Source organism: Nicotiana tomentosiformis, chromosome 5 (genome assembly GCF_000390325.3).
Source record: "Nicotiana tomentosiformis chromosome 5, ASM39032v3, whole genome shotgun sequence".
NCBI classification, from domain to species: Eukaryota; Viridiplantae; Streptophyta; class Magnoliopsida; order Solanales; family Solanaceae; genus Nicotiana; species Nicotiana tomentosiformis.
Window position 1 is genome coordinate 106,445,813 of NC_090816.1, and position 16,156 is coordinate 106,461,968.

General features: G+C 34.2%; 2 protein-coding genes across 2 annotated transcripts; one reads left to right on the plus strand and one right to left on the minus strand.

The window, feature by feature from the left end:
* The first annotated feature begins 457 nt into the window (after positions 1-457).
* LOC104111603 (low affinity sulfate transporter 3-like) lies at positions 458-13,612 on the plus strand. Its single transcript, XM_009621337.4, has 12 exons — positions 458-1,017; positions 1,109-1,157; positions 1,260-1,467; positions 1,556-1,727; positions 1,836-1,904; positions 2,621-2,851; positions 2,973-3,099; positions 6,874-7,160; positions 12,364-12,557; positions 12,643-12,731; positions 13,023-13,099; positions 13,231-13,612. The coding sequence occupies exons 1-12, from the start codon at positions 544-546 to the stop codon at positions 13,372-13,374; spliced, it is 2,121 nt and encodes a 706-aa protein (XP_009619632.1). The 5' UTR covers positions 458-543; the 3' UTR covers positions 13,375-13,612.
* A 384-nt stretch (positions 13,613-13,996) lies between these two features.
* On the minus strand, positions 13,997-15,809 carry LOC104111605 (protein NEN4). The gene is made up of 6 exons (XM_009621338.4): positions 15,286-15,809; positions 15,148-15,194; positions 15,001-15,064; positions 14,820-14,897; positions 14,548-14,721; positions 13,997-14,449 (listed from the first exon to the last, which is right to left on the minus strand). Exons 1-6 carry the CDS (start codon positions 15,736-15,738, stop codon positions 14,360-14,362), a joined length of 906 nt encoding a protein of 301 aa, XP_009619633.1. The 5' UTR covers positions 15,739-15,809; the 3' UTR covers positions 13,997-14,359.
* Between the last annotated feature and the right edge of the window lie 347 nt (positions 15,810-16,156).

Consider the following 16,156-nt stretch of genomic DNA (forward strand, 5'->3'; position numbering starts at 1 on the left):
ACCAGGTTAGTTCTGTTAGATATAGGGGTAAGTTTGAGCCCAAAAACAAATGTTAGGGGCATTTGCGGACCAAAAGGTTAATAAAGGTATTTTTGAACCATTTTCAATATGTTAGGGATATTGTGGCCCTTTTCCAAAATATTAATAGTGGCACAGAATTCTCTTTTTTGTGCAAATAGCCCGATATCACGTGCATAAGGGAAGAGCAAAGGGATCTTTACACAAATAAGGGAACTATTTGGGTTAATTCTTCAAGAGCCAAATCCACCACTTTTGTCTTTTGGACCAGTTTTCATGTGCGCAAGCCCAATCTTTTTAACCAGTGAGGGACGACTTTCCCTTTTGAAATACTATTCAGTTTCTTTCCAACAACTTTTTTATTTATTTAAAAAAAATTGATTTTCCAAGTTAAAAAAGTTAATCATAAAGCCTTTTAAATAGTTGAAGATGTGCTTTTGAACAACTTCAGGTCTGTCAAGGGCTTTCAATTCACTTTGAGGCCTTAACTCCTAAACTTCACCTTCAAAATATTCCTTCAAGAAAATGGCTGTATCAAGAGAAGGTGAGACAGAGTCCTCACACGTTGCCCCTGAGGCATCAAACAACAAAGTTCTCCCCCAAACAGTTGAAGAAACAACTCTTCCAACTTTGGTTGAGAGTCAGAATAATACTTGTCATCAGTTCTCCCAAACACTTCAAGTAGAGAAACAACTTTCTTTGTTCTCCCAAACACTTCAAACACCTATGGCTTCTGAGAATGAGCGAACGCGTAATTGGGTACTAAATGTGCCGGAACCACCAGGCCTGTTTTCCAACCTGAAGAGTTCATTCAAGAAAACAATATTCTCTCCTCTTGAAAACAAGCTTCACTGCCTCGGAAAGCAGCCCGTTCCTGCACTCGTTTCGATTCTCAAAACCATATTTCCTCCACTTACTTGGTGTAAAGAATACAATGTGACAAAATTCAAAAGTGATATCTTGGCTGGTTTAACTCTTGCAAGCCTTTGCATCCCTCAGGTAAATTAACACCTAAGTCTAACCTGTCTCAACATTGATCTTTTCATCGTTAGAGGACATCGTTCATTCACTCCTATTATTACTTATGTAGAGCATTGGCTACGCGACTCTTGCTAAACTTGATCCTCAGTATGGCCTGTGTAAGTGATCAAAGCCTTTTACTACAAGATTGTGATTTTATTTTCCATTTTATGAAATTTAAGAAAACATACTAACAATTCTCTGTTAATTATTTCCACTAGACACAAGTGTTATCCCACCGCTAATTTACTCTATGATGGGGAGTTCAAGAGATATAGCAATTGGACCAGTTGCTGTTGTTTCACTACTCTTGTCCTCAATGATTCAGAAATTTGAAGATCCTACTGTTAATCCAGCTGCATATACAAAACTCGTGCTTACTGTAACCTTCTTCGCGGGTACTTTTCAAGCTGCCTTTGGACTACTTAGGTAAGTTAATTATTCTTAAAAGTTAACTAACATCAGTTAATTTTAATGAATGGATGTGCTGATTGTGTAGTGATATTATAAATTACAGGTTTGGATTTCTGGTTGATTTTCTATCACATGCTGCTATTGTTGGTTTCATGGCTGGTGCTGCCTGTGTGATTGGTCTACAACAGCTCAAATCATTGCTTGGGCTTTCAAAGTTTACAAACAATACTGATATCATCTCTGTCTTAAGTTCTATCTCCAAATCAATGCATACAGTAAAAATCTGCTCTTTTTGTTTTCTCCATCCCCTCTCAATTAATATATACAGCTTAATATTGGATACTCAATTAGACAGCTAATTATTCCAGTGTTTGTTTTGGCAGTGGAATCCTTTTAGCTTTATGATTGGGAGTTCATTCTTGATCTTCATCCTTTTTACCAAGTACTATCTGGTAAGTAGCTATATCCTTTATAAGTCTAGATTCACTGACTATACTTAACAAGATCTATCGAGGACAAAAAAACCTTGTGATATATTGTCACATACTCCCTCCGTTTCAATTTAGATGAGGTAGTTTGACTCGGCACGGAGTTTAAGGAAAAAAAAAAAAAACTTTTGAAGCTTGTTGTCTTAAAAGCTTAAGGGATAAAAGCTTTGTGGGGCCATGACATTTGTGTGGTTATAAAAGATTCTCATTAAGGGTAAAATAGTTAAAATGAAAGATTTTAAAGTTGAATTATTTCCAAATTTAGAAATGTGTAATTTATTTTGGAACAAATTAAGGTGTAAAATACCTCATCTAATTTGAAACGGAGTAGTATAAGCTAAACCTGTAGAAAGGGATAACAAAAAATTATAATATCAGAGAGGAAATACTATTAAATGCACTTTCTTAGTTGAACAAGATTATTTTCTCCTATTTCTGCACTTTCTTAGTCACAAATTAAAAGACTATATTCTCATATTCTTAAATTATGATACAGCTTGTTTAAATTTTTATGATACTCCATAACTACTCCCTTTTTAACATGGTTTCTGTAATATGAGAGAGAGAGAGAGGGGAAAACGCAACAATAATTAGATTAGTCATAATGAATTAATTTGATGTTGATTTGAAAAAATCAAACTTGTAATAGCATTGTGCCAATATATACCATGATTTTTCAGGCAAGAAAGCACAAGAAACTCTTCTTGTTATCTGCAATGGCGCCATTGCTGTCTGTAATTCTGTCAACATTAATTGTTTTCTTGACAAGAGCTGATAAACATGGTGTTAAGATAGTGAAGCACATCACTGGAGGTTTGAATCCGACTTCCATCCATGACTTGCAGTTCAATAGTCCTCATACTGCTGAAGCTGCCAAAATTGGGCTCATAGTTGCACTTATCGCTCTCACAGTACGTCCATTCTTTATTTAGTTAGACAATCTACGGATGTTATATATATAGGCTTTAAAAAGCTTTTTATTAGATCTATCTATCAGTATATTTTAACGTGTTATAGTATTTAATTTACCAGGAAGCCATTGCTGTAGGCCGATCGTTTGCTACAATGAAAGGATACCGACTTGATGGAAACAAGGAAATGCTGGCTATGGGTGTTATGAACATTACTGGATCTTTAACTTCTTGTTATGTTGCAACTGGTTAGTCTTTTAATTACTTATTACTACTATTTCCAAATACGAAGGTTTTAATGCAAACTAATTCTCTCCTTGGATACTTTTTACTTGTTGAAGTTTTTTTTTACTAGAGTCGCTCAACGTGTTAATTATACCTTATAAAAGTTTGGCCCATGGCCAGCCAAACACAAGGAAACTATTGTCCGTTTATAAGTAACTTATTATAAATATTAGTCAAATATTACCGATATTAACCAATTAGCTATTTGTAGCTAAAAAAAAGGTCAAATTTTTACTTTCGTTTGAGTGAGTATTATTAAAATAGATTGGGTACATCTTAAGGGGCTTGAATCTCAGTTTTGGGGGTGATTTGATCTTGGTGGTGGTTTGATGTGGTTTGAATTGAAAATTCGAAGTAGAAGATGAACATTAAAAAAAAATTATGTGTATCACATATGTATCATATATGTCTCAAATGTGTATCACATGTATATCCATGTATACTTGTGTGTGAGATATATGCATGATACATGTGTTGCAGAAGAATTTTTTGAACTCGATTTAACTAAGAATTTTGATACCAAATCCCTCCAATCTTCCTCAAATTCATCACCTTATTTGCTACCACATCCATGAAATTTCCTTTCCATCTTGCATCTAGTGTTGCTAATCACTCTTTAAAATATGGAAGAAGATTTTTGCATGTGATTCTTGGAGAGAAAGAACCTTATTTATTTGAGTTTTCAATTTTTATATGTGTTTTGCTAGTTTTGATAAGTTTATGATTAATGGCTAGAGGTTGGTAAGTTGGACTCTAGACATTTTTATAAGATTCCCAATATAAAATTGAAAAACTGAAAGGAAGCCAGAAACAAAATAATGAGTAAATAGTTCTTTTAACCCTTCAATTACTATTTTCTCTCACTTAAGGAGTCAACGTTTAATTCGTCTCTACCGAGTGTCGGAACAAAAGCGGGAATAGGTGATTTCATCCATCGGCTTTAATTTTAGGACCGTTTGGATATAAATTTTTAAATATTTTTTGAAAAAACTTATTTATGTGAAGTTTGATGTGAAATTGAAAATGTGTTTGGACAAGAATTTTGGGGGAAGTTTGACATGTTAAAAAAAAAAATCGGCTAAAAAGTCCCAAATGATCATGATTTTGCCCAAAAAGAGGTCTTAAGCCATATTTGGATTTGAAGTTTTGGTTTTCAAAATCTCCCAAAAACTAAATTAATATTATAAACAAACACATTTGAATTGTTTTTTTAAAAAGAACTTCCAAAACTTATGGCCAAACACGTACTTGGTGTGCTGAAAATTACTCGATATCTACATAGGCGGATCCAGGATTTAAACCCTATGAGTTCAACTTTTAAGGTTTTTAGCATTGAAGTCTTTATATTTTTAAAGTTATGGGTTCATATATATTATTTTTTTAATTTTTAATGAATATTTACATATAAATATTTACTCTGAGTCATAAGTTATGGGTTCAGTTGAACTCGTCATTAAAACACTACATCCGCCCCAGGTAGGGCTGCTTATCGGGCGGATTGAGCGGTTATTTGCTCTTAACGGTTTGGCTTATCGGTTATCGGCTTTTAAATGTATTAATTCGCTAGCCACCCGATAAGATATCGGGCGGATTGGTATCGGTTTAGCTCTTATCGGGCGGTTTATCGGATTGTTTGCTAACTGCTGTGACTCAAAATAAAATTTCTATTCTCAGCAGACTACATTCCAGTCTATAGAATATGGCACCTAAGAAGAGAGCTAAATAGAAGAAATATAGAGCTACATTCCAGCTTATTTCCCAGTAGAATCATCTCTGGGGATGAGCCTATTAACAACTTATAACTATTAGAAAAAATAGAAGAGAACACCGGGTATAACACATGACATCAAAATTATCTAATAGTAACTAACTGGAATAGTAAATTATAACTAAATGTCTAATAGTAAATTAGTAATAGATAGAGGTACTAGAAGTGAAAGAAGGATTTTTGATTATTTAATATATATATATATATATATTCTTAACGGGTTAACGGATTATCCGTTAAGAAAATTGAATAATCCGCCCCCAAACCGATAAGCCGTTAATAAAAAAATTTCAATCCGTTCCCCTTCCGTTAAACCGTTAAATCGATATCAATAAGCCATTAAGCTTCAATTTCGGTTCGGTTTTTCGGTTTTGGTTCGATTTTGAACACCCCTAGCCCCAGGATATCTATAGTGATGAAAGTAAGAGATAAAATAAAAAATGTGTACAAGTTGATCTCAACAACATTGCTAGTATATAAATAAAAATTAAAGTAGAGCCACTTAGCACAGTTATCCACCCCCTCTTCACAGGGGCGGCCCAAGAAGATTGGGGACCTAAAGTCAATTTTTAATTTGGGGTCTTTCAAAAGGAAATTTTTTTTATCATAAAATCGATTATTCATTCCGATGTTCCTACACATAGAACAACACAATTTAGCGCAATTGTCGTACAATAACTCACTTAAACCAACAAAATATAGGGCGAGTAATGTGCTAAAAGTATAAAATTTTGGCCTAACATCAGTTGTTAATAGTTTCTTTTATAAGTAATTTAGTCTCTCCTAAGATATTGTTGATCTTAGATAATAGAACCAAATTCATATAGATACCTCACTAATGATGTCACTCGTAAAATTTAAATAATAAAAAGTTTTATATTCGCGACAAGGGTTTAGGGGGAGTGATTCTCTTTCTGTATTTTTTGCTCAAACGGTTACATCACTACTAAATTAAAAGTTATCTTGAATTTTTATAAATTATTTTATTTTTTATTTTAACATACCCAATATATTTAGACCCTGCCTCTAAAGATTGTTGTGAGATGTATTTGATCCAACTTACCTTAATTAAATATATTGGGTTCGAGTCCTGTGGTTAAAACAAATCCTGTTAAAACGTGTTCTCTCTTTTACTAGGTCTTACGCAGTACGAATCTAGATTAATCGGGATCTTAATACAAATACAAGTAGAAAAACAAAAGAAAAATTTGGAGGCCTAAAGCCTTTGCTTTAGTGACTTTGACCCTTGGGCCGCCCTTCAACAAGCCAACCCATACTTCAAAATGTTTTATGAAGAAATTGAACATAAAAGAACTGCAAATCATGGCCCTCTGAGGTACAAATCGGAACTTTTACCTTGTGTAAGTATATATAGTTGGGATCAGTGGCGAAGCTACACTATTGTAATGACGATCAGATGATCCTTCACCAAAAAATTATAGGTTAAATATTATAAGAAATTTACGTAGAATACAACTTATTTTAAACTTATTTAAATATTTTACAATTGTTTTTAGAAAATGACATAAGGTACAATTTATTTTAAATTCTATAACTTTTAATATTACTTGTATATCTTTCTTGAGATTCTCAATATTTGAACTCTAATTAAATAGTAGTATTATTAATTCTTATCTTTTTTTCACTTTTATTTAACTGATCAGGTTTTTTTTTACAATTAACTTTGGGGTATGATTTTATGTTATGTAGTTATTCTTCTAATCAAAGTACCTTACAATATAATGTTTTTACTAGTAGAATTTTTTATATATATTAGTTTTGATTTATACAATTGTTAGTTCTATTATTAGTGTTTCTATAATTTAGCTAAATACTATTATGTTTGGTGCGCCTATTTATTGAATTTCTTTTAAATCTTATTAAAGTTTGAACACCCTTAACTAGATTTCTAGCTACGCCGCTGCTTGGGATGCCATGAATCATATGCTTGAAAACTCACTGGATGCAGGTTCATTCTCAAGAACTGCAGTCAACTTCAGTGCTGGTTGTGAAACTACAGTGTCCAACATAGTGATGGCTGTAACAGTGCTAATATCACTAGAATTTTTCACAAGGCTATTGTACTTCACTCCAATAGCCATTCTTGCTTCCATTATACTTTCTGCTTTACCTGGACTTATCAACCTAAGTGAAGCTAAATACATTTGGAAAGTTGATAAAATGGACTTCCTTACTTGCATTGCTGCATTTCTTGGTGTCCTTTTTGTATCTGTGGAGATTGGCCTGCTACTCGCGGTAACTTCTTCCTTTTCTTTTCCAGCTTTATTTTACTTATAATATTATCTACTAGTAGTAATTTTTGTTGTGGAAGCCGAATATATAGAGAGAGATTAAATCACAACTACTATATCTAAATGTAGTTAATAAATAGTAAATGAGACAATAATAAAAAGAACACCAAAAATTAATAAGATTCGGCAAAATTTGATTTTTGCCTAGTCCTCGGACACAATCAACTCAAACTTTATTTCATTCCAAAAATATACAAGTGAAATACTACAAGAGAGAAAGAAGATTCAAATGCCTTAGGAGATAAGAAGGCAAGTGAGAGATGTTTACAAATGAACAAAACCCTTGCTATTTATAGAAGAGAAATGACCTTAATAATGTCATGCATGACATCATATTAAGTGTGATCATACAATGTAAATGCATGAAAAATGCATCTACCAATTTCTTCCAAAAAAAGAGGCTTCAAATGTTCACACTATTTCACATTAATCTTGTCAAATTCAACAAATCTCCACCTTGGCAAGATTCGACTTTTTCAATTTTCTCTCACTGTTAAATTTTGATTGTGTCTTCAACTTCAATCTTCAAAGTTCAACAATGTTGATCAAGTTCAAACAATGTTGAAACTTGATCGCAGTCACTACTTTTGTTAGCATATCGGCAGGGTTGTCTGTAGTCCTAATTTTCTGCACTATGACTCCACCTTCTTCTATAATATCTCGTACAAAGTGATATCGACCATCAATGTGCTTCGTCCTTGCATGATAAACTTGGTTCTTTGCTAATTGGATAGCACTCTGACTATCACAAAATAGTGTGATGCTTTCTTGACCAATACCAAGCTCTCTAAGCAACCCTTGAAACCAAATTTCCTCCTTTACAGCCTCCATAATTTTCATGTACTCTGCCTCAGTAGTAGACAAAGCAATCGTTGACTGCAAAGTAGACTTCCAACTAATTGGTATATTTGCAAAAGTAAAAACATAACCAGTAGTTGATCTACGTTTGTCCAAATCACCTGCATAATCTGAGTCACAATATCTAACCAGATACTGACTATCTTCCTGCTCCAAAACCAATCCAACATATACAGTATTATGAATATACCGTAGAATCCATTTCACAGCTTGCCAATGCTCATTTCCTGGATCATGCATATACCTGCTTACAACTCTGATAGCATGTAAAATATCAGGTCTTGTGCAAACCATTGTATACATCAAGCTACCAACGGTATTCGCATATGGCACTATTGACATATACTCTCGTTCAACTTCATTCTTCGGCGACATAGCAGCACTAAGCTTAAAGTGAGGAGCAAGAGGAGTGTTAACCGACTTCATATTCTCATTCATGCCAAATCGATCTATTACTCTCTTCAAGTATTCTTTCTGAGATTGATAGAGTTTCTTTGAATGTCTATCTCTTTTTATCTCCATGCCAAGAATTTTCTTCGCCCACCCAAATCCTTCATCTCAAACTCCTTTCTTAGTTGAATCTTCAACTTCTCAATTTCCTCTTGACTTTTGGAATCTATCAACATATTATCAACGTATAGGAGAATATATATGAAGGATCCGTCTTCAAGCTTATGTAAATATACACAATGATCGTATTTGCGTCTTCTATACTTCTGCCGCAACATAAACTTGTCAAATTATTTGTACTATTGTCTAGAAGATTGTTTCAATCCGTACAACAATTTTTCAAGTTTGCACACCATATTTTCCTTTTCAACAACTTTGAATCCTTCTGGCTGACTCATATAGATTTTCTCTTCCAAGTCTCCATATAAAAATGCAGTTTTTATATCTAACTGAACTAGTTCCAAATTCAACTGTGCTATCAAAGCCAATAAAACTCTAATGGATGAGTGTTTTACGACCAGAGAAAACACCTCATTGTAATCAATTCCCTCCTTTTGAGCGTACCCTTTGGCCACCAATCTTGCTTTGTAGCGAACATCTTCTTGGTTAGGAAATCCTTCTTTATTTGCAAATACCCATTTGCACCCAATTTCTTTCTTGCCCTTCGGGAGATTAGCCAATTTTCATGTGCAATTCTGATGAAGGGACTTCATTTCTTCATTCATGGCAATCCTCCACTTATCTTCTTCTAAACTTTGGACTGCGATAAGTGGTAGGAACACCATCAACTACAATTGAGGTTGCACAAGCCACCGTCTCTATGAGACGAATAAGTTTCTTTATTGTTCTTTTTGGCTTGCTGGTTGCTATTGATTCAAGTTGTTGTTGGCGTTCCTGAGTTGGAATCTCCCCTTCCACTGACTCTTCTTCCAGGAAAAATCTTCTATCGTTTCTTCGTTTTCTCCCTGTGTTGGGAAAATTAATTTTCCCTCAAACTCCACCTGCTTTGAAGCATCATCGGTTTGTTTAACATCTTCAACTGTCACCTTATTTATTATGGCAGATTCATCAAAGGTAACATCTCTACTGAACATAACTTTTCTTGTCTTTGGACACCATAATCGGTATTCTTTGACTCCAGAAGTAATCCCCATAAATATAGCTTTCTTTGCCCTCAGATCCAATTTTGACTCTTTCACATGATAGTATGTAATTGAGCCAAACACATGCAAAAAATTATAATCTTCAGCAGGTTTTCCATACTATTTTTCAAATGGTGTCTTGCCTCCAATAGTGGCAGATGGTATACGATTAATGAGGTGGCATGCATATGTTATTGCCTCAGTCCAAAATTCTTTGCCCAAGCCAGTATTGGACAACATACACCGAACCTTCTCCAGCAAAGTCCGGTTCATGCGTTCTGGCACTCCATTCTGTTGTGGTGTATTTTTGACAGTGAAATATCTCAAAATGCCATCATCTTCACAAATCTTATTGTAAAGATAATTTTTGTATTCTCCACAGTTATTTGTGTGAAGACACTTTATCTTTCTGCATGTTTGAGTCTCTATCATCGCCTTCTATTTAAGAAAAATTCTCAGTACCTCATCTTTGATTTTCATAGTATACACCCACACTCTTTGGGAAAAGTCATCAATAAAGGTTACAAAATAGTATTTCCCACCTAATGAAGGTGTTTTGGAAGCACACCAAACATCAGAGTGAACATAATCCAAAATACTTTTAGTATTATGGATAGGTGTTCCAAATTTAACCCTTGTCTGTTTTCCCTTGACACAATGCTCACAAAACTCCAAATCGCAAGTCTTTACTCCTTTTAACAATCCTTGATTTGATAAACCTTTCAAGGATTTTCTCCAACATGTCCCAAGCGCATGTGCCATAGCTTGGTTGCTTCTGCCTTTTTGTCATCACTGGATGTCACTGTTATTGTCCCAATAACTGTACTACCGCAGTGGTACATATTATTTCGCCGAATTCCCTTCATTACCACTAGTGCACCAGAGCATATTCTCATTACCCCATTTTCTGCAACGACTTTGAGCCCCTTTGACTCTAGGGCTCCTACAGAAATGAGATTTTTCTTCAATTCCGGTACGTATCGAATATTTGTTAATGTTTTGATCAATCCATCATGGTTCTTTAATCGGATTAAACCAATATCATATGCGGTAAGAGGATTGTTATTTGCGGTGTGAATAACTCCATATTCTCCTTCTTGAAAATCAATGAACTAGTCCTTGTTGGGATACATATGATAGCTACAAGCTGAATCCATAAGCCATATGTTAGATGATTTGAATGGCTCAGTTGTAACTAGTGAAAAATCAGAGTCGTCACAATCAGCTACATTTGAATCCATGACAGCCTTCCCATTGTTAGGTTTGGCCTTGTTTTTTAACTTTGGACAGTCTTTCTTCCAGTGCCCTTTTTCTCGGCAAAAGGCGCATTCATCTTTACTAGGTCTGGATCTTGACTTGGATCTTCCTTTCTTCATTTTCATATGATTTTGAGAACGGCCTCTCAAGACTAGTGCTTCTCCTTCTCCACTCTTTTGTTTTTCTCTCTTTCTTTGTTCATAGTTATACAAGGCAGAACAAACTTCTTTGAGAGACACTTCATCATTCCCATGAAGTAGAGTAGTTTCGAGGTGCTCGTACTCATCGGGAAGTGAACTTAATAACATTAAGGCCATATCTCCATCACTAAAAGTCACATCCATATTCTGTAAATCTGTCGCCAACTTATTAAAGCTGGTGATATGATCATTCATTGTAGTACCAGGAACATAAATGAAGCGTAACAGTCTTTTTTTCATGTAAAGTTTATTTTGAATGTTTTTCTTCAAGAATTTATCTCCAACGCATTCCACAATTTACTTGCAGAAGTTTCTTTTGTGTATGGATACTTTTGTTCTCTTACGAGGTAAGATCGAATGGTACCACAAGCAACGTGGTTGATAATCTTCCAATCTCCTTCTCTGATATTGTCTGGTTTCTTTTCTTCTATGGCAATATCTAGCCCTTGTTGAAAAAGGACATCAAAAACCTCAGCTTTCTACATCCCGAAATGTCCTGATCCGTCAAAAATTTCAACTGCAAATTTTGCATTTGACATAATTCTTGTTATAAGCAAAGTTGCCAACGACATATTACTGATACCCGATGTGGACTCTTCATTTTTATTATCTCCCATTTTGCTACATATACTATTGATTTGCTGACAGTACAGAACACCAAAGTAATTTTTTTCTGATGTGGAAGTTCAGACTATGCTGCAGCCATAGAGCATACTAAGATAAAATCTTGGCTCTGATACCAATTGTTGCGGAAGACGAATATATAGAGAGTGATTCAATCACAACTACTATATCTAAAGGTAGGTAATAAATACTAAATGAGACAATAATAAAAAGAACACCAGAAATTAACGAGATTCGGCAAAATTTGATTTTTGCCTAGTCCTCGGACAAAATCAACTCAAACTTTATTTCATTCCAAAAAAATACAAGTGAAATACTACAAGAGAGAAAGAAGATTCAAATGCCTTAGGAGATAAGAAGGCAAGTGAAAGATGTTTACAAATGAGTAAAACTCTTGCTATTTATAGAAGGGAAATGGTCTTAATAATGTCATGCATGACATCATATTAAGTGTGATTATGCAATGTAAATGCATGAAAAATGCATCTACCAATTTTTTTCAAAAAAGAGGCTTCAAATGTTCACACTATTTCACATTAATCTTGTCAAATTCAACATGACATCTCCAATGTTATTAACTTGCTAGGGGATATTCTATTAATGTACATGATTTCAGGTTGGTATATCATTTGCAAAGGTCATTCTAAACTCAATTCAACCCGGGACAGAAAAACTAGGAAGGCTTCCGGGAAGTGATTTGTTTGGAGATGTGAACCAATATCCCATGGCAATGAAGATACCTGGGGCTCTCATTGTCAGAGTCAAGTCTGCTTTGCTTTGTTTTGCAAATGCCAACTTCATTAGAGCAAAGTATGTCCTCAAACTACATACAAACTAAATCTGTTTTTCTTTGTTTCCTATTGATCTTAATGTCTTTTTGTTCTTTATTAACCAGGATTTTGGACTTGGCACTGGAAGAACAAAATGAGGATGCCATAGAAAGTGCCGAAGATAGAGTGCAACTAGTTATTCTTGACATGTCAAGTAAGTGTCCAAGTTAAAGTTCAGTTTGTTATAGACCAAACAAACGGAGAACTCGACCAAAAAGAATAGTCTATTAAGTGCGACAACCTATTTAGCTATAAAATCATTAGGTGGGAGGGCCATTTAGCTATAAACTCATTAGCATTTCATTTTTTAATGAACGAGGGACAATTGGCACATAAATTTTGCTTGTTTAATTTAGTTTTATTTATCACGGCACATTTAGCTATATATAGTTTTTCGAAAAAACTATGACACTGTTATTAATTTATATTGAATTGATGGATGTAGATTTGCTCAACATTGACACAACCAGTATAGCTTCTCTAGAGGAACTGCACAGTGAGCTGGAATCAAATGGAATGAAGGTGAGTAATCCGCTTCAATTATGTCTAATTCTTAAAAAACAAACGACAAATAACAAATTATTTAGGACTCTCTTATTGAACCTAGTTGTTGAATGTACACATGAATCACTGTTTATGTTTGGTTTTTGCAGTTGGCACTAGCGAACCCAAGGTGGCATGTGATCCACAAATTGAGGTTAACCAAATTTGTGAAGAAAATTGAAGGGAGGGTCTTTTTGACCATTGGAGAAGCCATTGAAGCATGTTTTACTAGCAAGAACATGCTTCATCTTTGAATGTGGTTTAATGCTTGTTAATTTAATATAGTCCTAAACTTCTTCAGTATGTATATATTCAAGGGAACAATAATAAAAGGAGCTAATACTAGTATTGTTGCTCCCTATCACTGAAGCTTTAGGGGAAAAAACTTGAAGATGTGGCTTTCAATCTGGCTTGAATTAAACGTTATTACTATGTTGTAACATATATGTATGTTGCAGTATGAATGTAATATATGTGAGTAATTTTCGCATACATTGCCGGCTTTGGAGAAAGCAAATATAGACTTGGCGGAGCTACAACATTAGCTACGGGTTCGAACGAACCCAATAGATTTTTCTTAGATCTTGTATTTATATTAGAAAATTCATTAAATATGTATAAATATTAAATTACAAACTCAATAACTAAAACGCGCTATGGGTTCTGGCTCCAATCCGCCAATAAGACAGCCTTACCTCCTCTCGTTGGAGAGATTGGTTCCAAGATCCAAACTGATCGAAAGCTTTTATATATAACTACGTGCAACATGTTATAGAATTAACAATCTAGAAGAGGGACTATATTCTATGAATGATATCTTCCAGAAAAATGTAACTGAACTATTTCCATAACTGAGAAAAATAAAGGAAGAAACTATTAAGTGCATAGAATCAAAGAACATCAGCTGGAATTTATTTATTGGGATGTATAAATATTTACACAAGTCCACAACTGAAAGAATGAAAGAATCAGTAACTAAAGAATACAAATTGGTTAGATGATAAGGTCAGCAGCCTTGCAACTTAGAACTTGAACAAGAAACTGGAAATAAGCATCTGGACTTTAATTTGATGTAATCTTCTTAGCTTCCAAACTATTAATCAACTTCACAGAAACAGGCACATATGCTTGAATTTTGTGACTTGAATATTTTCAAACTTATCCAAAACAATTGAACATTTGATGATGTTGCTCCAATTATCAAAGCTCTTAAAAGTGAGCAGGATCTGTTCTTCTTGTTCATCGGAAAAGTGTCTGTGAATGCTTTAATAAATTGTTTAGAGGCTTGTTTTGAGCTTTACATAAGAAATTTCTCACACCTGCAGTCATCTAATAAATTCCAATTCCAATTCCAAATATTCCAAATGTCAGAAATGGATACAAATCATGCACATAAGTATTTAAATAAGAGTTAATTCAAGTTCAACCTTTCCCAAGCTTTGCCTAGCATAAGGAACAGCTCTTTGATATCCAAAAGTTGTCGATGGAGGAGATTTTCGGCTTGTTTCTTCTCTGCAGGGTAATTTCCCTCTGCTACTACTCCTAGTTGTAATTGAAGAAGAATTTTGCCACCTATCAATCGAAGAACTTGGAATATTTTGCTGAAAATAAAATATGATCAATAAACTGTAGTTCAAGAATTAGTCAAAATTGATCCAACATAAACTAGCTTATCTTATCAAAACACATGCATATATACCACTTGGCTTCTACTTCTTGTAGTAATGCTGGATGTGCCTTGCCAATTACCATTAGACAAATCTGGTATACTTGATTCCTAACAGTAGAAAAGAATCACATTAAACCATAATATATAATCAAATAACTTGGAAGATCAAATTGCAAAGTTCTGCTAAAGATAATATAAGCTATGAACTTACAAGAAATAAAACTGTTGCACAATGTTTTAGGACTTCCAAATTCATCCGAACATCGTCTAAGCTCCTGCCATTCATGAGATACAATTCAAATTATTTCGATCCAATTTCATGAAAATAATAGTAGAATTTTAACCGTTTTAATCTAACCTGTGCTTTTGCTCCCCAAGACCAAAGTAAGTTGCCAGTGATGCCATCTACAAAAAAGATAATTTAAGAAGCAATGGTCAATATTGAACTTTGTATTGACTAAGAGATAAGCATATTATTCTGAATGTGCATATATACCTTCATATTTCCAGCTCTTTTTCCAAATTTCTCAGACAAAACACCTAAAGAATCAATAATTCCAGCAGGAACAGGAGCAGGGCGACCAATTTCAGCGAAAGCTGCTTTAATACGAACACAATCAAATCTTTGTATGTTATGACCTGCCCAAATTCTACCATCCAATATGCTGAAAATCTTGTCTGCTACTTCTTCAAATGAAGGTGCATTAGCAACTGCTTTTCGCGTAATTCCATCACTTCTCCCTGGCTTTAATGCCACAACAGACAAGTCCCCTGGCTTAATAAGGGTGCAGTAGCTCTCTATCTCCACAAGCTTTCGCGAACAAATTACCATTGCACCAAACTCTAACACCCAGAATTTTTGTCCAGCTTTTGATGGAACGTTCGTTTCCAAGTCGAAAAATACAATCTCTGGTGTTCTTTTGTTGCTTGAAATGGTAGGAATTGCCATTTTCTTTTTCTTTTTGATATTCAAGTTGTAAGATAGCTTGTTTGTTTGATGGAAGTGATGGAAATTAAATGATGGTTCCTTTGTTATATATATATATGAAAGATGAATGCATGGGAAGGGAAAAAAGAATGTAAAGATTAAAGAATATTCTTGCATGTGTTGAGAGACATTAATTGGTAGATTGTCTTGTAATTCAAGTTAGACAGAGTTTTAATGTTTGGACAAAGTTGTCCTTAGCTTCTAGCTGATGATGTCCTTTGTTACGGAATTCCATTTAGATAGGAAACTTTTCCTTTCCTAGCCTCCTTAGTCCTTTGGTATTGTACATAATATTAGTTGATTGCGTTGTCATTTTATAATTATTTTACTTGCATATTCCAAAATTATATTTTTTTTTACATACAATCGAATTGTTTTC

Bases quoted from the DNA above. Each gene is read 5' to 3' on its own strand.
- LOC104111605 (XM_009621338.4), bottom strand. From the start codon at position 15,738: ATGGCAATTCCTACCATTTCAAGCAACAAAAGAACACCAGAGATTGTA. The intron at 14,898-15,000 runs GTAAGTTCATAG...TTCTACTGTTAG, and splicing joins GTGCAACAGTTTTATTTCTT to GAATCAAGTATACCAGATTT. The intron at 14,450-14,547 runs GTTGAACTTGAA...GGAATTTATTAG, and splicing joins CTAGGCAAAGCTTGGGAAAG to ATGACTGCAGGTGTGAGAAA.
- LOC104111603 (XM_009621337.4), top strand. From the start codon at position 544: ATGGCTGTATCAAGAGAAGGTGAGACAGAGTCCTCACACGTTGCCCCT. The intron at 1,468-1,555 runs GTAAGTTAATTA...TATAAATTACAG, and splicing joins GCTGCCTTTGGACTACTTAG to GTTTGGATTTCTGGTTGATT. The intron at 1,905-2,620 runs GTAAGTAGCTAT...ATGATTTTTCAG, and splicing joins TTTTTACCAAGTACTATCTG to GCAAGAAAGCACAAGAAACT.